This window comes from Bombina bombina, chromosome 2, assembly GCF_027579735.1.
Source record: "Bombina bombina isolate aBomBom1 chromosome 2, aBomBom1.pri, whole genome shotgun sequence".
NCBI classification, from domain to species: domain Eukaryota; kingdom Metazoa; phylum Chordata; class Amphibia; order Anura; family Bombinatoridae; genus Bombina; species Bombina bombina.
In genome coordinates, this window is record NC_069500.1 from 1148727333 (window position 1) to 1148753084 (window position 25752).

General features: G+C 42.1%; 1 protein-coding gene across 2 annotated transcripts in view; it reads right to left on the reverse strand.

The window, feature by feature from the left end:
- AADAT (aminoadipate aminotransferase) overlaps positions 1–25752 on the reverse strand; it is a 269306-nt gene that overhangs the window by 96408 nt on the left and 147146 nt on the right. For both annotated transcript variants that reach the window (XM_053703826.1, XM_053703828.1), the window contains exon 7: positions 17471–17536. In XM_053703826.1, the coding sequence (XP_053559801.1) occupies positions 17471–17536 (66 nt within the window). The remainder of the gene's footprint in view (positions 1–17470; positions 17537–25752) is intronic.

Genomic DNA, 25752 nt, shown 5'->3' on the forward strand with positions numbered 1-25752 from the left:
AGGAGGCTGCGGTCCAGCAGTCTCATAAGCTAAATGAATTATGCTTTTTAACCAAAAAGACAGAGAGGCTGCTGAAGTCTTTTGACCTCTCCTCTGTCCAGAATAGACAACAAACAAGGTGAACGTTTGATGAAAACTGTAGTAGCTTGTAAGTAAAACTTTAAAGCACAAACCACGTCCAATATTGTGTAATAGACGTTCCTTCTTTGAGGAAGGCTTAGGATACAAGCATGGAACAACTATCTCTTGAGTGATGTTCTTGTTAGATACCACCTTAGGAAAAAACCCAGGTTGGTACGCAGGACTACCTTATCCGTACGAAAGACCAGATAAGGAGAATCACATTGTAACACAGATAACTTGGAGACTCTACGAGTCGAGGAAATAGCTACCCAAAAGGAACTTTCCAAGATAAAGATTGATATCTATGGAACAAAAAAGGTTCAAACGGAACTTCTTGAAGAGCCTTAAGAACCAGGTTTAAGCTCCATGGTGGAGCAACAGTTTTAAACACAGGCTTGGATCTAACCAAAGCCTGACCAAATGCCTGAACGTCTAGAATACCTGCCAGACGCTGGTGCAAAAAAATAGACAGAGTAAAAATCTGTCCCTTTTAAGGAATTAGCCGACAACCCTTTTCTCAAAAACATCTTGGAGAAAAGATAATATCCTGGGAATCCAGGCTTTACTCCATGAGTAACCCTTGGATTCATAACAATCAGATATTTACACCATATCTATGTTCAATTTTCCTAGAGACAGGCTTTCATGTCTGTATTAAAGTATCAATGACTGACTCGGAGAAGCCATGCTTTGATAACATCAAGCGTTCAGTCTCCAGGCAGTCCATCTCAGATTGATTCTATTTAGATGGTTGAAAGGACCCTGAGGTAGAGGGACCTGTCTCAGAAGCAGAAACCGTGATGGAAAGGATGACATGTCCACCAGATCTGCATATCAGGTCCTGCGTGGTCTTGACCTCCGAAGGAATCCCACTCCCCCGGAAGAAAAGTCTGACGACTTAGAAAATCCACCTCCCAGTTCTCAACACCTGGGATATGGATAGCTGATAGACAAGAGTGAGTCTCTGTCCAGTGAATTATTGTAAGACTTCTAACATCACTAGGGAACTTCTGTTCCCCCTTGATGTCTGATGTAAGCCACAGTCGCGTATATTGTCCGACTGAGTATGATGTACCTCAGAGTTGCTAACTGAGGCCAAGTCTGAAGAGCATGGATATCACTCCCAGAATATTTATTAGAAGGAGGGTCTCCTCCTAAGTCCACTATCCCTGAGCCTTCAGGGAGTTCCAGACTGCATCCCAACATAAAAGGCTGGCATCCATTGAAACAATTGTCCCATCCGACCTGCGGAAGGTCATACCCTTGGGCAGATGGACCCGACTGGTCCAGGTTCAACAGGGGGACAATCTGTGTAATCCCCGTTCCTCTGACTGAGCATGCATAGTTGCAGCGGTCTGAAATGTAGACGTGCAAACGGTACTATGTCCCTTGCCGCTACCTATTAAGCCGATTTCATTCATGTACTGAGCCACCGAAGGGAGCGGATGGGATGAAAAACACGGCAGAAATTTAGAAACTTTGACAACCTGGACTCCGTCAGGTAAATTTTCATTTCTACAGAATCTATCAGAGTCCCTAGGAGGGAAACCCTTGAGATTGGGGATAGAGAACTCTTTCCTTGTTCACTTTCCACCCATGTGATCTCAGAAATGCCAGTACTACGTCCGTATGAGACTTGGCAATTTGGATGTTTGACGCCTGTATCAGGATGTCGTCTAACTAAGGGGCCACTTTTATGCCCCCGGCCTAAGGACCGCCAAAGCGACCCCAGAACCTCCATAAAGATTCTTGGGGCTGTAGATATCCCAAAGGAAAGAGCTACAAACTGGTAATGCCTGTCTAGAAAGGCAAACCTGAAAAACGAAGGTGATCTTTATGCATCACAATGTGAGGATAAGCATCCTTCAAATCCATTGTAGTCCTCTATTGACTCTCCTGGATCATAGTTAAGATGGTGCGAATAGTTTCCATCTTAAATGACGGAATTCTGAGGAATTTGTTTAAGATCTTAAGATCCAAAATAGGTCTGAAGGTTCCCTCACCTTGGGAACCACAAACAGATTTGAGTAAAAACTCTGTCCCTGTTCCTCTCTTGGAACTGGATGGATCTCGTACACAATGTAAGAATGCCTCCTTCTTTATCTGGTTTGCAGATAATTGTGAAAGGTGAAATCTCCCCTTTTTTTGGGGGGGGGATCTTTGAAATCCAGAAGATATCTCTGGGATATAAATTCCAATGCCTAGGGATCCTGGGCATCTCTTGCCCACGCCCGGGCGAAGAATGAAAGTCTGCCCCCTATAGGGTCCGTTACCGGATTGGGGTCCGTTCCTTCATGCTGCCATAGAGGCAGCAGCAGGCTCCTTGGCCTGCTTATCTTTGTTCCAGGTCCAATTGTCTCCAGACCGCCTTGGACTGAGCAAAAATTCCCTCTTGTTTTGCCTTAGAGGAAGTGGATGCCACACCTGCCCTGAAGTTTTAAAAAGCACGAAAATTAGACCTTTTTTGGCCCTTGATTCCTATCCTGAGGAAGGGCATGACCTTTTCCTCCAGTGATATAAGCAATAATCTCCTTCAAACCAGGCCCGAATAGGGTCTGCCCCTTGAAGGGAAGTTAAGTAGCTTATTTATTAAAGTCACGACAGCTGACCATGATATAAGCCATAGCGCTCTGTGCGCCAGTATAGTAAAAAAAACAGAATTCTTAGCCGTTAGTCTAGTCAAATGAACAAAGGCATCAGAAAACAAAGGAATTGGCTAGCATAAGCTTGTCAAATATATTCATCCAATGGAGTCGCTAACTGTAAAGCCTCATCAAGAGACTCAACCTAGAACGCCGCAGCAGCAGTGACAGAAGCAATGTATGCAAGGGGCTGCAGGATAAAACCCTGTTGAATAAACATTTTTTTATCCATTGGATCTAAAAAGCACAACTGTCCTCGCCAGAGGTAGTGGTACGCTTAGCTAGAGTAGAAACTCTTCTCTCCACCTTAGGAACTGTCTGCCAGAAGTCCCGTGTGGTGGTAACTATTAGAAAACATTCTTCTAAAAAATAGGAGGGGAAGAGAAAGGCACACCTGGTCTATCCCATTCCTTATTAAAAATTTTTTAGTAAACCTCTTTAGGTATTGGAAAAACATCAGTACACACCGGCACTGCATATTATTTATCCAGTCTACACAATTTCTCTGGCCCTGCGATTGTACACATTCATTCAGAGCAGCCAAAGCCTCCCTGAGCAACAAGTGGAGGTTCTCAAGCATAAATTTTAAATGTAGAAATATCAGAATCAGGTTAAATCATCTTCCCTGAGTCAAAAAACATAATTTATGCGTACCTGATAAATTCCTTTCTTCTGTAGTGTGATCAGTCCACGGGTCATCATTACTTCTGGGATATTACTCCTCCCCAACAGGAAGTGCAAGAGGATTCACCCAGCAGAGTTGCATATAGCCCCTCCCCTCTACGTCACCCCCAGTCATTCGACCAAGGACCAACGAGAAAGGAGGAACCAAGGGTGTAGTGGTGACTGGAGTATAATTTAAAAATAATTTAAAAATAATTACCTGCCTTAAAAAACAGGGCGGGCCGTGGACTGATCACACTACAGAAGAAAGGAATTTATCAGGTAAGCATAAATTATGTTTTCTTCTGTTAAGTGTGATCAGTCCACGGGTCATCATTACTTCTGGGATACCAATACCAAAGCAAAAGTACACGGATGACGGGAGGGATAGGCAGGCTCTTTTATACAGAAGGAACCACTGCCTGAAGAACCTTTCTCCCAAAAATAGCCTCCGAGGAAGCAAATGTGTCAAATTTGTAAAATTTGGAAAAAGTATGAAGCGAAGACCAAGTTGCAGCCTTGCAATCTGTTCAACAGAGGCCTCATTCTTGAAGGCCCAAGTGGAAGCCACAGCTCTAGTGGAATGAGCTGTAATTCTTTCAGGAGGCTGCTGTCCAGCAGTCTCATAGGCTAAACGTATTATGCTACGAAGCCAAAAAGAGAGAGAGGTAGCAGAAGCTTTTTGACCTCTCCTCTGACCAGAGTAAACGACAAACAGGGAAGACGTCTGTCGAAATTCTTTAGTTGCCTGTAAGTAAAATTTTAGGGCACGAACTACATCCAGATTGTGCAGAAGACGTTCCTTCTTTGAAGAAGGATTTGGACACAAAGATGGAACAACAATCTCTTGATTGATATTCCTGTTAGTGACTACCTTGGGTAAGAACCCAGGTTTAGTACGCAGAACTACCTTATCCGAATGAAAAATCAAATAAGGAGAATCACAATGTAAGGCTGATAATTCAGAGACTCTTCGAGCCGATGAAATAGCCATTAAAAATAGAACTTTCCAAGATAACAACTTTATATCAATGGAATGGAGGGGTTCAAACGGAACGCCCTGTAAAACGTTAAGAACAAGATTTAAACTCCATGGTGGAGCAACAGTCTTAAACACAGGCTTAATCCTCGCTAAAGCCTGACAAAAAGCCTGAACGTCTGGCACTTCTGACAGACGTTTGTGTAACAGAATAGACAGAGCTGAGATCTGTCCCTTTAATGAACTAGCAGATAAACCCTTTTCTAAACCTTCTTGTAGAAAAGACAATATCCTAGGAATCCTAACCTTACTCCAAGAGTAACCTTTGGATTCACACCAATATAAGTATTTACGCCATATTTTATGGTAAATCTTTCTGGTAACAGGCTTCCTAGCCTGTATTAAGGTGTCAATAACTGACTCAGAAAACCCACGTCTTGATAAAATCAAACGTTCAATTTCCAAGCAGTCAGCTTCAGAGAAGTTAGATTTTGATGCGTAGCAAAAGCGCCAAAAAAAGGTCCCACCCCCTCACACACAACAGTGAGAGAGATTAAAAACTGTCATAATTAGATCCAGCAACTGCCAAGTGGAAAAATAGTGCCCAAACATTTTATTCACCCAGTACCTCAGAAAATGAAAACGATTTTACATTCCAGCAAAAACGTTTAACATAATTAAGAATTATTAAAAAGCCTGTTGTATTTCTATTAGGCTAAAATCTTATATACACAGTGTAATTCCAGTGAAGTACCATTCCCCAGAATACTAAAATGTAAATTATACATACATGATATAAAGTCGGTATGGCAGGATTTTCTCAGCAATTCCATTGTTAGAAAATAAAAACTGCTACATACCTTTTTGCAGAATAAACTGCCCGCTGTCCCCTGATCTGAAGTTTACCTCTCCTCAGATGGCCGAGAAACAGCAATATGATCTTAACAACTCCGGCTAAAATCATAGTAAAAACTCTGGTAGATTCTTCTTCAAACTCTACCAGAGAAGGAATAACACACTCCGGTGCTATTAAAAAAATAACAAACTTTTGATTGAAGAAATAAACTAAATAAAATCACCATAGTCCTCTCACACATCCTATCTAGTCGTTGGGTGCAAGAGAATGACTGGGGGTGACGTAGAGGGGAGGGGCTATATGCAACTCTGCTGGGTGAATCCTCTTGCACTTCCTGTTGGGGAGGAGTAATATCCCAGAAGTAATGATGACCCGTGGACTGATCACACTTAACAGAAGAAAAATCACCCACAGACTAAGCATATTGTGAGGCAGTATCATACATGGTTCTTAAAGCGTCTGTATGCTCTGTATCTACCCCCAGAGCTATCTGCTTTCCTTTCATTTCAGGTAGTCTGACTAATACTGCTGCCAGAGTGTTATTCACCACCTTTGCCATGTCTTGTAAAATAAACGCTATGGACCCCCTTGATGTACTTGGCGCCATTTGAGCGTGAGTCCCTGAAGCGGGAGTCAAAAGGTCTGACACGTGGGAGAGTTAGTCGGCATAACTACCCCCACGACAAAATTTGAAAAACAGTGAAAAAAGGCAGTAAAACAAACGAAATTTTTACAGTACATGTAATAAGGTAACAGAGCATTGCACCCACTTGCAAATGGATGATTAACCCCTTAATGCAAAAAACAGATAAAAAAAACGACATAGACGTTTTTAAAAACAGACACAACAAAACTGCCACAGCAGAGCTGTGGATTACCTTCCCTATAAACGATTTTGGAAGTCTTTCTAGCCCTTTAGAAATGTCCTGTAGTATTCATGGGACTGCTGAGGGAATCTGGATAATTCATTTTGTAATTTTAACTGCGCAAAAAAGCGCTAAATTAGGCCCCTCCCACTCATATTACAACAGTGGGAAGCTTCAGTTAACTGTTTCTATGCGAAATTTAAGCCAGCCATGTGGAAAAAAACTTAGGCCCCAATAAGTTTTATCACCAAACATATGTTAAAAACGATTAAACATGCCAGCAAACGTTTTAAAACACATTTTTACAAAAGTATGTATCTCTATTAATAAGCCTGATACCAGTCGCTTTTACTGCATTTAAGGCTATGCCAACATTACAGTGTTATCACCAATGTACGTTAAAAAACGATTAAACATGCCAGCAAACGTTTTAAAACACATTTTTATAAGAGTATGTATTTCTATTAATAAGCCTGATACCAGTCGCTATCGCTGCATTTAAGGCTTTACTTACATTACTTCGGTATCAGCAGTATTTTCTTAGTCAATTCCATTCCTAGAAAAATATTTTACTGCACATACCTTATCTGCAGGAAAACCTGCACGCCATTCCCCCTCTGAAGTACCTCACTCCTCAGAATGTGTGAGAACAGCAAATGGATCTCAGTTACGTCTGCTAAGATCATAGAAAAACGCAGGCAGATTCTTCTTCCAAATACTGCCTGAGAAAAACAGCACACTCCGGTGCCATTTAAAAATAACAAACTTTTGATTGAAGAATAAACTAAGTATAAATCACCACAGACTCTCACAACCTCCCTATGTTGAGGCTTGCAAGAGAATGACTGAATATGGCAGTTAGGGGAGGAGCTATATAGCAGCTTTGCTGTGGGTGGACTCTTGCAACTTTCTGTTGGGAAGGAGAATATATTCCATAAGTAATGGATGATCCGTGGACTGGATACACTTAACAAGAGAAAGAATATAGGCAAGGAGCGAGTGGTAACAGAAAAATGCAGTCCCATAGATACACTCCGTATTCACACAGATAGTATAATGAATTGAATAAAGACATGTTGCTATAGATTCATAATGTGATTTACAACATAATTGACGCATAAATGTCTGTAATAGCTGAAGGTATATATGACCCTGTACATTAAATACAGGGACTATAAACAGACACAACCTAACATCTAGTACAACTTCCTCCATAATTGCTCAGCTGATACAATAAGATGCATATAGACATATTGCTGTGTAGCCATAATGGAATGACATATTACATCTCTGCAAGCAAATGATTAACACATGTCTAACTTACATATGTGCTTGTAACCCTATATAATGAGAACCATGACTATGTGAAAAACACCTAGCAAAACATGCCTCCCATTTAATTAATTAGAATAAGTTAGCCACAGGGGACAATTTAAGCTTTAGGGGGCGAGTAAAAAAAAATAATACATATTTATTGATACACAGACAATTATCTCTGCGTTCGATCGCTTTCCATTTGAATGTGCTAACATCCTTCCTATGTACCTCTAGAAAATGTCTGGAGAGGACAGAACAAGCCCTCTCTCCAGAGATATAGGAAAGGTGTTCCTTAATGCGGGTGCCTACTTCTAGTAGTTCTACCCACATAGGATTTGTGACACTAGGTGCATTATATCAAATAGATGACATATTCACATATGCAGTTAATGCATCCCTTGGTATTTAATTCCTGACCAGAATGACTGGAGGTAAACTTGTTAGAGACCTGAATATGGTCACATGAAGTATATGTTCTCCTGCCACTTCTATATGTACCATTGTGATAAAGCCAAGAACTCTGGGACTTATTCTCTTTTAGAAAACTGGGAGAAAGCATATTACCAAGGGAGACATTTCTTTTTGCTACACACATGCAACCTTTATCAATGGTACCTCTCAGTTGCTTGTCACTCATAAGTATATTTTTATTGATGATTCTGCAAATCTGCCCATACGGATTAGAGAAGGAGGTTACAAATTTTGTTTTGGTCTGATCAGTGGCATATTCCTTCCGAGTATTTTTGGGCTCTTTTGAGAAAAGATATTGTCTACCCATTTGTTTCACTAAAAAAAAAAGCTTTACTGATAACATCCTTAGGGTATCCCCTACTCCTGAGTCTATTACTGAGATCTCTGCTCTCCTTCTGGAATGAACCATCTAAGGTAACAAATCATTAATTAATCTTACATATTTGATGATATGATCAGATAGAGGGACATCACTACCTCCATAGACGTGGGTCCTCTCCCACCAACCCATACACAGGTTGGCGTAGAAGGGAGCAAACTTTGCTTCCATGGCAGTGCCGTGTCTCTGGAAATAGTAGTGTCCTTGAAACAGAAAGAAGTTGTGCTCCAACAAAAATCTCACTGCCTTTACCATAAAAATTTTTATATTGGTAGCTAAGTCAGTATAGAGATCCAGAAAAAATTAAATAGCCTCCAGGCCATATTCATGGGGGATGGAGGAGTACAGTGATACAACATCAACTGTTAACCAACTGTACTCCTCCCTCCACCATATGCCCTCCATAATGTGAAGTGTATGGGTAGTGTCACGTATATAACTGGGGAGTCTAGGAACCAAGGGTTGGAGAAAAAGATACACACATTTAGAAAGGGGTTCCGTAAGAGAACCTATACCAGCTACTATGGGCCTACCCTTAACAATACTTAGGCTCTTATGCACCTTGGGGAGGTGGTGGAAGATGGGAATGACTGGGTTGTTCACCAAAAGGTGATCAGCTGTTTGATGATCCATTAAACCCTCTTTCACTGCCTCATTGACAAGATGCCTAAGTTCCCTAGAAAACCCAGTAGTCTGATCACCTGGTAACTTTAAATATGTGTCCATATCATTCAGTTGTCTGTGAGCCTTGTCCAAATAACTGCTTCTATTCATGACAACCACGCTTCCCCCTTTGTCCGACTGCCTAATCATAATGTGCTTGTTATTCTGTAGCCCTACCACAGCCTCTTTTTCCTTTATTGTCAGGTTATTTGGCCCACCCCTAGTAAATTTTGGATAGTTCAGTAAGGTCCTCTACGACACGTTGATGGAAAACCTCCAATGCCTTCACCCTAGCCGGAATGGGATAGAAGGTGGATCTAGACCTGAGACTGGGCAACCTAACACTTGATAATGGACCATCATTAGCATTGGCATCATTCTGTAAACCCTCAAGGGACACCAGAGTACAGGTATCCTTGAAAGTCAGTTCAGAATTTGATCCTGATACTGGGGAAACAGTTCTCAAGGGCCTACAATCTGGGGTATCTTATTCATAATAGAATTTACAAAGAGTGAGGTCACGGAACCAACTTATTTACATCTAATATAGTCTGGAATAAATCAAAACTCTTTGTAGGGACAAAGCCCAGACCATAATTAAGTACCTTACATTCAACCTCTGACAATTCATAAAAATATTAATTACCATGTTTACTGGTATTTATTTGTTTTTTGTTGTTGTTGTCTTTGGCCCTCAGCTGGTATCTGGGTTGATCCACACTTCTCATTGACATAGCTGCACTTACTTGGTCCTGTCTCCCTCCTCCTTGGTATTGCTTTTGGGCCCCGTAAAAAAACCTGTGAGCTAGAGGACTGTGTTGTGCTTGAAGAAGCTATAACCTCAGTCCTGCCACTATCTGTTTTAGGTCTCACCCCCTGATTACTGAGGCCCTTTAGTATGCCTTTGCTGTTAGTGCCTGTATGTTTGTGTGTAACTTTATTTAGTGTTTGTTCCTCTCCTCCTGATGTTCATCACCTGATACCCCTTCAAAGCTGGAGGATCATCTATCCTCATCTGAGGTCTCCACTTCTGAATTAGAGAAGGTAACTTTTTTAGGGGGTTCAGGTGTGAAGTTACCAGACTTTTGTCTATTATTTCTATTATGGTGTGTCTTATTTCTGTTCTTACCCCCTTTAGAGGCTTCCTGATTATCAGCATTAAACCATGAGATATTCCTCTGGCGACGACACCATACATATACTACCCCCTGTGTGTAATCTTTCTGGTCTCTAAGGAATTTCGTGTGTTTGGTTTGTATCACTAATTTCTTAGATAACGCAATTGTTTTTTTTAAAGATAATCCCAAAGCATTTATATACATCACATTGATTAAATGTATCCATGTCAGATTGAAAACCAGCAATTTTAGTATTCTTTTACAAGATACGATGAGTCCACGGATTTCATCCTTACTTGTGGGATATCGCCTCCTGGTCAGCAGGAGGAGGCAAAGAGCATCACAGCAGAGCTTTCCCTCCCACCCCAGTCATTCTCTTTGCCTGTGTTAGTGAAAGGAAGAGGTAAAGTGAGGTGTTAGTTTAGATTCTTCAATCAAGAGTTTATTATTTTTAAAATGGTACCAAAGTGTGCTATTTTACTATAGGATGTAGCCGTAATCCTTGTCAGCCTCTAGAGTAGAGCTACAGGTGGCTTTAAAGCAATGGGAACTGGTGGGGTTTTACCCTCACTGTGCCTCCCATACTAGTGCTGCCCTTTGTATACTGATGGTCTTAGCAGATATTAACTAAGGCCCTTCTGTGTCCACAGAGCTGCCGGAGGGAGAAGACCTCTTGATCCGGTGGGACTTCTCATGCTGTTAATCAGCACTGAGGTAAGTGCAGTCTTTCATTTTCTGAGACACTGGCTACCTCAGAATGGACTGAGGTCTATGTGATCCTAAGACTGGGGCTTGTGTAAGAGGTGCTTATACTTGGGACGCTGGGGTTAACAGAGTCTTATTATAGGACTCCGGTTTGCGGCTGTGTGTTACTCCGGTTTTTTCTTGAGTACAGACGTAGTATTTTGGCGGTTAGAGAAGCGGCTTTCAGGCCGCGCTGAGGACTCCATCAAAATTGGAAGTTCCTTGCCGCGCGGAGTGTGTGCTAATGCAACGCCCACGATGGGCGGGACTTGCTTGGTGCGCTTGTCTTTTTGCTGCTGACAGGCTACGTTTATCGCCGCAACAGCATGGTGACAGTGAGAGAGTGGTCTTAGACGTTGTCTGTGATTCATCCGGTTCGTCTTTTCAGTGTGGTCGGAGGACCGTGGGGGCAGGTAGGCGCCTCAGCAGAGCTGTTGAGGCGAGGTACTGAATAAAGTATTTATTTTGCAGAGGCTTATATTGTTCATTCTTTCAGCGACTGAATGTTTATATTTAAAGGGGCAGTATCTGATCAGTCCTAAAATTCTCTGACGGATTTTTAGTCTGTGCTGCTATTTTTATGCTAATTGGCTAAGTTAAGAGCCTATTCTTTTGACCAATTTGCTTCTTGCTTTCTATTATCATGGATACTGATGATATCCCAACTGTGGCGTGTTCTATGTGTTTGGATGCCACTGTGGAACCCCCTGCTCCATTTTGTCCCTCATGTATTGAGAGGGCCTTGCATTTTAGAGACAAAATTCTTTTTGACAAATCTTTGACTAAGTTGAATGCTTCTCAAGAGTCTACAGATGAGATGCAGAGCATGCCGCAGCTTTCTCCCCAAGCGTCACAGCCCTTAACACCCGCTCAAGCGGGACCTTGTATTTCACCAGTTTCTGCAGCTTTTACATTAAAAGATATAGCTGCAGTGATGTCCTCTACACTTTCTGATGTTTTGGCTAAATTTCCCATATCGCACGGCAAGCGTTCAAGACAGGACAACTATGTAGTAAATTCTGCCTTTGATTCTATGATGGCAATTACGGACGTACCCTCCCGGGGTTCTGAGTTGGAGAGTACTGCGGTACTCTCAGAAGATGAACTGTCTGACTCAGGGAGTGTTTTACCTCTGACTGACTCTGACATTGTTTCTTTCAGGCTTAAGCTTGTGCACCTCCGTTTATTACTGAGGGAGGTGTTGGTTACTCTGGATGATTGTGACTCAATAGTGGTCCCTCCAGAAAAATTGAGTAAGTTAGACAGATATTTGGAAGTTCCATCTTATTAGGACTTCAGAGATTGTTGCAAAAGAATGGGAGAGACAAGGTATTCCCTTCTCTCCTCCAGTTTAAAAAAAAAAATGTATCCTATAGCCGATGCTATTAGAGATTCTTGGCAGACAGTCCCTAAGGTTGAGGGTGCTGTTTCTACTATGGCAAAGCGTACTACTATTCCTATTGCGGAGAGTTGTGCGTTTAAGGAATAAGAAATTGGAGGGTCTCCTTAAGAAACTTTACGTTCATCAGGGATTCCTGTTACAACCTGCGGCTTGCATTGTCACAGTCACCACTGCGGCCGCTTATTGGTTTGATGCTCTGGAAGAGTCTCTTAAGACTGAGACTCCTTTGGAAGAGATACAGGATTGGATTAAAGTTCTTAAGTTAGCTAATTTATTTATTATGGATGCTTCCCTGCAGATTACTAAATTGGCAGCTAAGAGTTCAGGCTTTGCCATCTTAGCACGCAGAGCTTTATGGTTAAAATCTTGGTCTGTGGATGTGCCATCCAAATCTAAGCTTTTGGCTATTCCTTACAAGGGGAAGACCCTGTTCGGGCCTGACTTGAAGGAGATCATTTCTGACATAACGGGAGGCAAGGGTCATCTCCTCCCTCAGGATAAAAAGTCCAAACAGAGAGGGCGACAGAGTAATTTTCATTCCTTTCGAAATTTCAAGGGAGGGACAGTGGCTCAGTGCATGGAGGCAATTGGATTGATGGTAGCGGCAATGGACAGCATTCCGTTTGCTCGTTTTCATCTCAGACCTCTGCAACTGAGCATGCTCAGATAGTGGAATGGAGATTATACAAATTTGTCTCTTCAAATAGGGCTCTAGATCAGGAGACAAGGGACTCTATTCTATGGTGGTTGTTGATGGATCATCTGTCCCAGGGGACATGCTTCCGCAGACCCTCATGGGTGATAGTGACAACGGACGCCAGTCTAATAGGATAGGGAGCAGTATGGAACTCCCTGAGGGCTCAGGGTGTATGGACTCAATCGGAGTCTCTACTTCCCATCAATATCCTAGAGTTGAGAGCAATATTCAATGCTCTTCAGGCTTGGCCTCAGTTGGCTTTGGCCAAGTTCATCAGATTCCAGTCGGACAACATTACGACTGTAGCTTACATCAATCATCAGGGAGGAACAAGGAGTTCCTTAGCGATGACAGAAGTAGCCAAGATAATTCAGTGGGCGGAGGCTCACTCTTGTTATCTGTCGGCAAAACAAAATCCCAGGAGTGGAAAACTGGGAAGCAGATTTTCTTAGCAGACAGACTTTTCATCAGGGGGAATGGGAACTCCATCTGGAGGTATTTGCCAATCTGATTCTCAGATGGGGCAGGCCGGAGTTGGATCTTATGGCATCTCGTCAGAATGCCAAGCTTACTAGATACGGGTCCAGGTCCAGGGATCCCCAGGCCGAACTGATAGATGCCTTGGTCGTTCAACCTAGCTTATGTGTTCCCTCCATTTGCTCTCCTTCCCCGGGTGATTGCTCGAGTCAAACAGGAGAGGGCTTCAGTGATCCTCATCGCTCCTGCGTGGCCTTGCAGGACTTGGTATGCTGATCTGGTGGACATGTCATCTTAGCCACCGTGGAAGCTTCCATTGAGGAAAGACCTTCTCATTCAGGGACCCTTCCATCATCCGAATCTAGTTTCTCTGCGAATAACTGCTTGGAGATTGAACGCTTGATTTTATCTAAGCGAGGGTTCTCTGATTCTGTCATTGATACCTTGATTCAGGCACATAAGCCTGTTACTAGAAAGATTTACCATAAGATATGGTATAAATATCTTTATTGGTGCGAATCCAAGGGCTACTCATGGAGTAGGGTTAGGATTCCCAGGATATTGTTTTTTCACCAAGAAGGATTGGAGAAAGGGTTGTCAGCAAGTTCCTTAAAGGGACAGATTTCTGCTTTGTCTATTTTGCTACACAAGCGTCTGGCAGATGTTCCAGATGTTCAATCTTTTTGTCAGGCTCTGACTAGAATCAGGCCTGTCTTTAGACCAATTGCTCCTCCTTGGAGTTTGAATTTAGTTCTTAATGTTCTTCAAGGGGTTCCGTTTGAACCTATGCATTCCATAGATATTAAGTTGTTATCTTGGAAAGTTTTATTTTTGGTTGCTATTTCTTCTGCTCGCAGAGTTTCTGAGCTTTCGCCATTACAATGTGATTCTCCTTATCCTATTTTCCATTCTGATAAGGTGGTGTTATGTACCAAACCTGGTTTTCTTCCTAAGGTTGTTTCTAATAAAAATATTAATCAGGAAATTGTTGTTCCTTCCTTGTGTCCTAATCCTTCTTCTAAGAAGGAAAGGCTGTTACATAATTTGGACGTGGTCCGTGCTTTAAAGTTTTACTTACAGGCCACTAAAGATTTTTGTCACTCATCTTCCCTGTTTATTGTATTTTCTGGGAAGTGTAGGGGTCAGAAAGCTACGGCTACCTCTCTTTCATTTTGCTGAAGGGTATCATCCGGTTTGCATATGAGACTGCTAGACAGCAGCCGCCTGCACGAATTACGACTCATTCCACTAGAGATGTGGCTTCCTCATGGGCATTCAAAAATGATGCTTCTGTTGAACAGATTTGCAAAGCTGCAACTTGGTCGTCTCTTCACACTTTTTCCAAATTTTCCAAATTAGATACTTTTGCCTCGTCTGAGGCTGTTTTTGGGAAGAAAGTTCTTCAAGCAGTGGTGCCTTCCGTTCAGGTTCTCTGTCTTGTCCCTCCCGTTTCATCCGTGTACTATAGCTTTGGTATTGTATCCCACAAGTAAGGATGAAATCCGTGGACTCATCGTATCTTGTAAAAGAAAAGGAAATTTATTCTTACCTGATAAATTTGTTTCTTTTACGATACGATGAGTCCACGGCCCACCCCGTTTTTTCGAGACAGGTCTTTATTTTTATTTTTGTTAAACTTCAGTCACCTCTGCACCTTGGCTTTTCCTTTCTCTTCCTAAATTCGGTCGAATGACTGGAGTGGGAGGGAAGGGAGGAGCTATATATACAGCTCTGCTGTGGTGCTCTTTGCCTCCTCCTGCTGACCAGGAGGCGATATCCCACAAGGATGAAATCCGTGGACTCATCCACAAACAAATTTACCAGGTAAGAATAAATTTTCTTTTTTATTAGCAGGCTTGTCTCCCTTCTTAGACTTTAGAACAGTGCTTAGGCAAATGAAACAAAATTGAGCAAGTGGGCAAACCATGGCCTCCTCACAATATAAACAGGAATTATTAATCAGTACAGAAGGAGCGGAACCTCCATAGCTAAGTATATATATCCACAGAAGGACAGACAAAAAAAAAACGCTTTTATTAAAAAAACGGCACCTTTATAATCCCAATGGCTGGGGCACTCACCACCTCCTAGACCCAGACAGCTAACAGTGAAAACGCTGTCCTTAGGATCCCCAGCAGGATCGTAGGAAATAAAAAGGCCGCACCCGGTCACGTGGTGTGTAGGACAGGCCTTCCCCTGCTATGAAAAAGGCGCTAAGACATTATTAGCTGCGCAACACTCAAAAACGAAAGTTAAACCAGTTTGTTCCAAGCCAAAAGCACACAGTCTATGAGCCCAAAAACTGTCACATGAAAGCAGTTATAAATAACATCTAGCTGTTCAAATAATCTCCCTGAAGGAGATATTAACCCTTGACCCTATCGAGGCATAAAGGAACCACACTGTGACCCTGTATAGCAAAGGAGTATATAAAAAAGGGTCTTACCCTCCAGGATCCATGCTGTGGAACAGGCACAGTCCCTCAAGTTTGACAGTCTTGCAGCGACGCTCGGACTTGAGTGTGGAACAGCAAGCAGTGAAATTCGTTAACACTGATTGCTCAGGAGCTGTTAGGTGACAGTCTGGATGGGTTCGCAGAAAAAATTTCCCTGCATCTCCAGACTCTAACCTTCATCAATACTCTCACTGAGAGGTTGACATGATTAGTTTAAACTCCAGTCCTTTCTTGAAGGGAACATACACATTACAGGAATATTCAAATCTTCTGACACTTTTCTGCCACCTCCTATAGTGACGAAAGGCAAAGAATGACTGGGGGATAGGGGAAGTGGGAGGGATATTTAAGCCTTTGACTGGGGTGTCTTTGCCTCCTCCTGGTAGCCAGGTGTTGTATTACCCAACAGTAAGGAATGAAGTCGTGGACTCTCCCTGCCTTATGCAAGGAAATAGGCTTTTTTTTTTAAACAATGAGAAGCAATCATAGGTCTAGTGACCCACCGTGCATATAGCTAAACGTGCATGCTCTCATTTTTCAGAAAGCACATGCATGAAGTAAAACTTAAAGAGGTGATAATGTTACATAGTAGTATAGGCTGCAAGTCCATTAATAATCAGCCTTTAACACATTCCTGTTAATTCTGTTGAGCTAAAAAAAGGTCAAAACACAAAAACTAAATTTAAGGGATTTCCAATTTTGCCTCTTGACTCCAAAATGGCAATTAGATGCCCTCTTCTTTATATGTGAAATGTCTGAAAAAATGCATATTAGTGTCCAGCTTTTGCACCTGAGAGTGATGATCTAGTCAGTTTACCTTTGGCCTTTTAAATGAAGCAAACTGATTGATGATTTAATTATAAATTTGTAAGCAACAAAGTATTAACAAAGTACATAATTGATATAGTTTACTTTATTGGTTGGTGTCCCTTTAAGATTCTGTTCAGGTTATTTTTTTTCATTAACAAAGACATGTTTTACTTTGCTACTAGATTTGTTTGTGGCTTTATAGCTTAATTTACTACATGAATAATGCTAAAATAATACTTGTACTTATAATTTTCCTTTTTTTATTTAATTTGGTATTAATTCAAGTTTCAAAAGTTTTAAACAGTATTTTGGTGTCAATGGATTAAAAAAAATTGCATAATTTTACTGGATAGACATAAATTGTGGTTGTATTATGTTTATCATTCTCAGTAGTCTGTATTTGCAATTTTGAACTTTTCAAACAATGATTCCTGACACCAGAGAAATCTATTTTAAAACTTGCAAAAATGATGGTATAAAACTATTAATGTTGTCTGTGTTCTTATTTATAAATGGTTCATTTGAAAAGGGACCTGAGAGGAATGAATTAAGTTGAATGAATTACTACCAGTTCCCTTTGAGAGCTGTTATAGTCATTTAAATTAAGATGTTCCTATTTCTAAACACTCTAATCAGTCTAACCAACCACTACCGTGGGCTACATCCAGAGGGTTATGACCAGAGTCACTGTACTCAATAGAAGTTCAAAAATATGCTCCACTGAAAAGCAAAAGAATTGGAACAATTGCTCACACATAAATCCATATGGTCACACAATTACAGAAGTAATACACAGGTTAGTGTTTACCTTGCTATACTGAAGAAAATAATAGGGATCATCCTCAATGATAAGAAAATCATATTCTTGAGCAAGCTGCAAGAGAAGAACGGGAAGGTGGAGTGTTAGTAAAACACATACATTACATTTGTTTCTTAAAGGACAGGAAAACCCCAATTTTTTTTTCATGATTTGGATAGAACATACAATTTTAAACAACTTTCCAATTCACTTCTATTATCAAATTTGTTTCACTATCTTGTTATCTTTTGCTGAGCGAACAGCATTGCACTGCTGGCAGCTAGCTGAACAAATCTTTTAGCCAATCACAAGAGACAAATGTGAGCAGTCACCAATCAGCAGTTAGCTCCCACTAGTGGATATGTGCACATTCCTTTTCAACATGGGATACAAAAAGAACAAAGCACATTTGAAAATAAAAGTTAATTTCAAACTGCCTTAAAATTGCATTCTCTATCTGAGTCATGCAAGTTTAATTTTGACTTTCCTATCCCTTTAACCCCTTAACGACCAAGGACGTACGCCACACGTCCTCAAAAAAAATACAGTTAATGACCGAGGACGTGTGGCGTACGTCCTTGGTCTGGAAAGCAGCTGGAAGCGATCCTGCTCGCTTCCAGCTGCTTTCCGGTTATTGCAGTGATGCCTCAACATCGAGGCATCCTGCAATAACCCCCCTTGGCCATCCGATGCAGAGAGAGCCACTCTGTGGCCCTCTCTGTACCGGACATCGATGGCCGGTTTCGTTGGTGGGTGGGAGCCAGTCTGGGAGGCGGGTGGGCGGCCATCGATGGGCCGTATGATGTGGAGGGGGGCGGGATCGTGGGCGGGAACGCCGGGTGCGCGCGAGAGTGCGCGCGCGGGGGTAGGAAGCGGGTGGGAACCGCTACACTACAGAAAAATGATGGGAGAAAAGTGGCAGTGATTGCCAAATATATTTAAATATATGTCGATCTAAGAGATCTGGGAGGGGTGGTGGGTTGGTCTTTTGGGGGGGGGGGGCAAGCTACACTACAGAAAATTATTTAAAAAAAATAATAAAAACATGTTTTACTATAAACTGGGTACTGGCAGACAGCTGCCAGTACCAAAGATGGCTACTAATAAGTTAGAGGGGGATGGGTAAAAAGCTGTTTGGGGGGTATCAGGGAGGTTGGGGGCTAAGGGGGGATCCTCCAGAGCAGCATATGTAAATATGCCTTTTTTTAATTTATTTTTTATCAAGGATAGCTTTTTTTTTTAGTACTGGCAGACTTTCTGCCAGTACTTAACATGGCGGGGACAATTGTGGGGTGGGGGAGGGAAGAGAGCTGTTTGGGAGGGATCAGGGGGTGTAATGTGTCAGGTGGGAGGCTGATCTCTACACTAAAGCTAAAATTAACCCTGCAAGCTCCCTACATGCTACCTAATTAACCCCTTCACTGCTAGCCATAATACACGTGTGATGCGCAGCGGCATTTAGCGGCCTTCTAATTACCAAAAAGCAACGCCAAAGCCATGTATGTCTGCTATTTCTCAACAAAGGGGATCCCAGAGAAGCATTTACAACCATTTGTGCCATAATTGCACAAGCTGTTTGTAAATGATTTCAGTGAGAAATCTAAAATTGTGAAAAATTTTACTTTTTTTTTTATTTAATCGCATTTGGCGTTGAAATGGTGGCATGAAATATACCAAAATGGGCCTAGATCAATACTTAGGGTTGTCTACTACACTACAATAAAGCTAAAATTAACCCTACAAGCTCCCTAATTAACCCTTTCATTGCTGGGCATAATACACGTGTGGTGCGCAGTGGCATTTAGCGGCCTTCTAATTACCAAAATCACCAAATCCATATATGTCTGCTATTTATGAAAAAAGGGGATTCCAGAGAAGCATTTACAACCATTTGTGCCATAATTGCACGAGCTGTTTGTAAATAAATTCAGTGAGAAACCTAAAGTTTGTAACAAAATGTGTGAAAAAGTGAACAATTTTTTTTATTTGATCGCATTTGGCGGTGAAATGGTGGCATGAAATATACCAAAATGGGCCTAGATCAATACTTTGGGATGTCTTCTAAAAAAAAATATATACATGTCAAGGGATATTCAGGGATTTCTGGAAGATATCAGTGTTCCAATGTAACTAGCGCTAAGTTTGAAAAAAAGTGGTTTGGAAATAGCAAAGTGCTTCTTGTATTTATTGCCCTATAACTTGCAAAAAAAAGTAAAGAACATGTAAACATTGGGTATTTCTAAACTCAGGACAAAATTTGGAAACTATTTAGCATGAGTGTTTTTTGGTGGTTGCAGATGTGTAACAGATTTTGGGGGTCAAAGTTAGAAAAAGTGTGTTTTTTTCCATTTTTTCCTCATATTTTATATTTTTTTTATAGTAAATTATAAGATATGATGAAAAATATAATTTATGCTTACCTGATAAATTCATTTCTCCTGTAGTGTAGTCAGTCCACGGGTCATCCATTACTTATGGGATTATAACTCCTCCCTAACAGGAAGTGCAAGAGGATCACCCAAGCAGAGCTGCTATATAGCTCCTCCCCTCTACGTCATATCCAGTCATTCGACCGAAACCATACGAGAAAGGAGAAACTATAGGGTGCAGTGGTGACTGGAGTTTAATTAAAATTTAGACCTGCCGTAAAAACAGGGCGGGCCGTGGACTGACTACACTATAGGAGAAATGAATTTATCAGGTAAGCATAAATTATATTTTCTCCTGTTAAGTGTAGTCAGTCCACGAGTCATCCATTACTTATGGGATACCAATACCAAAGCTAAAAGTACACGGATGACGGGAGGGACAGGCAGGATCTTTACACGGAAGGAACCACTGCCTGTAGAACCTTTCTCCCAAAAACAGCCTCCGAAGAAGCAAAAGTGTCAAATTTGTAAAATTTTGAAAAAGTGTGAAGTGAAGACCAAGTTGCAGCCTTGCAAATCTGTTCAACAGAGGCCTCATTCTTAAAGGCCCAAGTGGAAGCCACAGCTCTAGTAGAATGAGCTGTAATCCTTTCAGGAGGCTGCTGTCCAGCAGTCTCATAGGCTAAACGTATTATGCTACGAAGCCAAAAAGAGAGAGAGGTAGCCGAAGCTTTTTGACCTCTCCTCTGTCCAGAATAAACGACAAACAGGGAAGAAGTTTGACGAAAATCTTTAGTTGCCTGAAAATAAAATTTCAGGGCACGGACGACGTCCAGATTGTGCAAAAGTCGTTCCTTCTTTGAAGAAGGGTTAGGGCACAATGATGGAACAACAATCTCTTGATTGATATTCTTGTTAGTGACTACCTTAGGTAAGAACCCAGGTTTAGTACGCAGAACTACCTTGTCTGAATGAAAAATCAGATAAGGAGAATTACAATGTAAGGCCGATAACTCAGAGACTCTTCGAGCCGAGGAAATAGCCATTAAAAACAGAACTTTCCAAGATAACAGCTTGATATCGATGGAATGAAGGGGTTCAAACGGAACACCTTGCAGAACGTTAAGAACTAAGTTTAAGCTCCACGGCGGAGCAACAGTCTTAAACACAGGCTTAATCCTAGCCAAAGCCTGACAAAAAGCCTGAACGTCTGGAACTTCTGCCAGACGTTTGTGTAAAAGGATAGACAGAGCTGAAATCTGTCCCTTTAACGAACTAGCAGATAAACCCTTTTCTAAACCCTCTTGTAGAAAAGACAATATCCTAGGAATCCTAACCTTACTCCATGAGTAACTCTTGGATTCGCACCAATATAAGTATTTACGCCATATTTTATGGTAAATTTTCCTGGTAACAGGGTTCCTAGCCTGTATTAAGGTATCAATCACTGACTCCGAGAATCCACGCTTTGATAGAATCAAGCGTTCAATCTCCATGCAGTCAGCCTCAGAGAAATTAGATTTGGATGTTTGAAAGGACCCTGAATCAGAAGGTCCTGTCTCAGAGGCAGAGACCATGGTGGACAGGACGACATGTCCACTAGATCTGCATACCAGGTCCTGCGTGGCCACGCAGGCGCTATTAGAATCACCGATGCTCTCTCCTGTTTGATCCTGGCAATCAATCGAGGAAGCATCGGGAAAGGTGGAAACACATAAGCCATGTTGAAGACCCAAGGTGCTGTCAGAGCATCTATCAGCACCGCTCCCGGGTCCCTGGACCTGGATCCGTAACAAGGAAGCTTGGCGTTCTGGCGAGACGCCATGAGATCCAGATCTGGTTTGCCCCAATGATGAAGCAGTTGGGCAAACACCTCCGGATGAAGTTCCCACTCCCCCGGATGAAAGGTCTGGCGACTTAGAAAATCCGCCTCCCAGTTCTCCACACCTGGGATGTGGATCGCTGACAGTTGGCAAGAGTGAGACTCTGCCCAGCGAATTATCTTTGAGGCTTCCATCATCGCTAGGGAACTCCTTGTTCCTCCTTGATGGTTGATGTAAGCCACAGTCGTGATGTTGTCCGACTGAAACCTGATGAACCTCAGAGTTGCTAACTGAGGCCAAGCCAGAAGAGCATTGAAAATTGCTCTTAATTCCAGAATGTTTATTGGAAGGAGTCTCTCCTCCTGAGTCCATGATCCCTGAGCCTTCAGGGAATTCCAGACTGCGCCCCAACCTAGAAGGCTGGCGTCTGTTGTTACAATCGTCCAATCTGGCCTGCGGAAGGGCATCCCCTTGGACAGATGTGGCCGAGAAAGCCACCATAGAAGAGAATCTCTGGTCTCTTGATCCAGATTTAGCAGAGGGGACAAATCTGAGTAATCCCCATTCCACTGACTTAGCATGCACAATTGCAGCGGTCTGAGATGCAGGCGCGCAAATGGTACTATGTCCATTGCCGCTACCATTAAGCCGATTACCTCCATGCACTGAGCCACTGACGGGTGTTGAATGGAATGAAGGACACGGCAAGCATTTAGAAGTTTTGATAACCTGTCCTCCGTCAGGTAAATTTCATTTCTACAGAATCTATAAGAGTCCCTAGAAAGGGAACTCTTGTGAGTGGCAATAGAGAACTCTTTTCTACGTTCACCTTCCACCCATGCGACCTTAGAAATGCCAGAACTAACTCTGTATGAGACTTGGCAGTTTGGAAACTTGACGCTTGTATCAGAATGTCGTCTAGGTACGGAGCTACCGCTATGCCTCGCGGTCTTAGTACCGCCAGAAGAGAGCCCAGAACCTTTGTAAAGATTCTTGGAGCCGTAGCTAACCCGAAGGGAAGAGCTACAAACTGGTAATGCCTGTTTAGGAAGGCAAATCTTAGATACTGGTAATGATCCTTGTGAATCGGTATGTGAAGGTAGGCATCCTTTAAATCCACTGTGGTCATGTACTGACCCTCTTGGATCATGGGTAAGATGGTTCGAATAGTTTCCATTTTGAACGATGGAACTCTTAGGAATTTGTTTAGGATCTTTAAGTCCAAGATTGGTCTGAAGGTTCCCTCTTTTTTGGGAACCACAAACAGATTTGAATAGAATCCTTGCCCGTGTTCCGACCGCGGAACTGGGTGGATCACTCCCATTAGTAAGAGGTCTTGTACACAGCGTAGAAACGCCTCTTTCTTTATCTGGTTTGCTGATAACCTTGAAAGATGAAATCTCCCTTGTGGAGGAGAAGCTTTGAAGTCCAGAAGATATCCCTGAGATATGATTTCCAACGCCCAGGGATCCTGGACATCTCTTGCCCAAGCCTGGGCAAAGAGAGAAAGTCTGCCCCCCACTATATACGTTTCCGGATCGGGGGCCCTCACTTCATGCTGTCTTAGGGGCAGCAGCAGGTTTTCTGGCCTGCTTGCCCTTGTTCCAGGACTGGTTAGGTTTCCAGCCCTGTCTGTAGCGAGCAACAGTTCCTTCCTGTCTTGGAGCGGAGGAAGTTGATGCTGCTCCTGCCTTGAAGTTACGAAAGGCACGAAAATTAGACTGTTTAGCCTTTGGTTTGGCCCTGTCTTGAGGCAGGGCATGGCCCTTACCTCCAGTAATGTCAGCGATAATTTCTTTCAAGCCGGGCCCGAATAATGTCTGCCCTTTGAAAGGAATATTAAGCAATTTAGAAGTCACATCAGCTGACCAGGATTTAAGCCACAGCGCTCTGCGCGCTTGAATGGCGAATCCGGAGTTCTTAGCCGTAAGTTTGGTTAAGTGTACTACAGCATCAGAAATAAATGAATTAGCTAGCTTAAGGGCTTTAAGCTTGTTCATAATCTCATCCAATGGAGCTGTGCTAAGGGTCTCTTCCAGAGACTCAAACCAGAATGCCGCCGCAGCAGTGACAGGCGCGATGCATGCAAGGGGTTGTAATATAAAACCTTGCTGAACAAACATTTTCTTAAGGTAACCCTCTAACTTTTTATCCATTGGATCTGAAAAAGCACAGCTATCCTCCACCGGGATAGTGGTGCGCTTAGCCAGAGTAGAAACTGCTCCCTCCACCTTAGGGACCGTCTGCCATAGGTCCCGTGTGGTGGCGTCTATTGGAAACATTTTTCTAAATATAGGAGGGGGTGAAAAGGGCACACCGGGTCTATCCCACTCCTTGTTAACAATTTCTGTAAGCCTTTTAGGTATAGGAAAAACGTCAGTACACGCCGGTACCGCAAAATATTTATCCAGCCTACATACTTTCTCTGGAATTGCAACCGTGTTACAATCATTCAGAGCCGCTAATACCTCCCCTAGTAATACACGGAGGTTCTCAAGCTTAAATTTAAAATTTGAAATCTCTGAATCCAGTTTACTTGGATCAGATCTGTCACCCACAGAATGAAGCTCTCCGTCCTCATGTTCTGCAAATTGTGACGCAGTATCAGACATGGCTCTACTATTATCAGCGCACTCTGTTCTTACCCCAGAGTGATCGCGTTTACCTCTTAATTCTGGCAATTTAGATAGTACTTCAGTCATAACATTAGCCATGTCTTGCAAAGTGATTTGTATGGGCCGCCCTGATGTACTTGGCGCCACAATATCACGCACCTCCTGAGCGGGAGGCGAAGGTACTGACACGTGAGGAGAGTTAGTCGGCATAACTTCCCCCTCGTTGTCTGGTGATATTTTTTTAACATATAAAGTTTGACTTTTATTCAAAGTAACATCTATACATTGAGTGCACAAATTTCTATTGGGCTCCACATTGGCCTTTAAACATAGTGAACAAACAGATTCATCTGTGTCAGACATGTTTAAACAGACTAGCAATAACACTAGCAAGCTTGGAAAAAACTTTTAAATAAATTTACAAGCTATATAAAAAAACGCTACTGCGCCTTTAAGAAACATAAACATGTGACACAGTTGAATTAACAATGAACCAAATATGTTAAAACAACCAAATTTTAACAGAAAATGTATAAAGTTAGCAGAGGATTGCACCCACCAGCAAAAGGATGATTAACCCCTTAATACCCAAAACGGATAACAGTTGAAATAATAAACGTTTTTATCACAGTCAAACACACTGTCACAGGTCTGCTGTGACTGATTACCTCCCTCAAAACTAGTTTTGGAGACCCCTGGGCTCTGTAGAGACGTCCTGGATCATGGAGGAAGAAATAGGAAGACTGTGACTAAATTTTTACTGCGCAATAAAGCGCTAAAATAGGCCCCTCCCACTCATATTACAACAGTGGGGAAGCTCAGTAAACTGTTTTTATGCAGAAAAAAACGACAGCCATGTGGTAAAAATCATGCCCATAAAGTTTTATCACCAAGTACCTCAGAAAAAACGATTAACATGCCAGTAAACGTTTTAAAATTGAAAATTATGAAGTGTTATTAATAAGCCTGCTGCTAGTCGCTTTCACTGCAGTGCAGGCTCAAATATTACTTTAATATTGGCAGTATTTTCTTAGTGAAATTCCATTCCCCAGAAATACCTCAGAGTATACATACATACATATCAGCCTGATACCAGTCGCTACTACTGCATTTAAGGCTGCACTTACATTACATCGGTATTAGCAGTATTTTCTCAGTCAATTCCATTCCTTAGAAAATAATTTACTGCACATACCTCCTTGCAGGTGGGCCCTGCATGCTATCCCCTGTTCTGAAGTTACCTCACTCCTCAGAATGGCCTGAGAACAAACAACACACTCCGGTGCCGTTTAAAATAACAAACTTTTGATTGAAGAAATAAAAACTAAGTTTAACACACCACAGTCCTCTCACACGTCCTATCTTTAGTTAGGTGCAAGAGAATGACTGGGTATGACGTAGAGGGGAGGAGCTATATAGCAGCTCTGCTTGGGTGATCCTCTTGCACTTCCTGTTAGGGAGGAGTTATAATCCCATAAGTAATG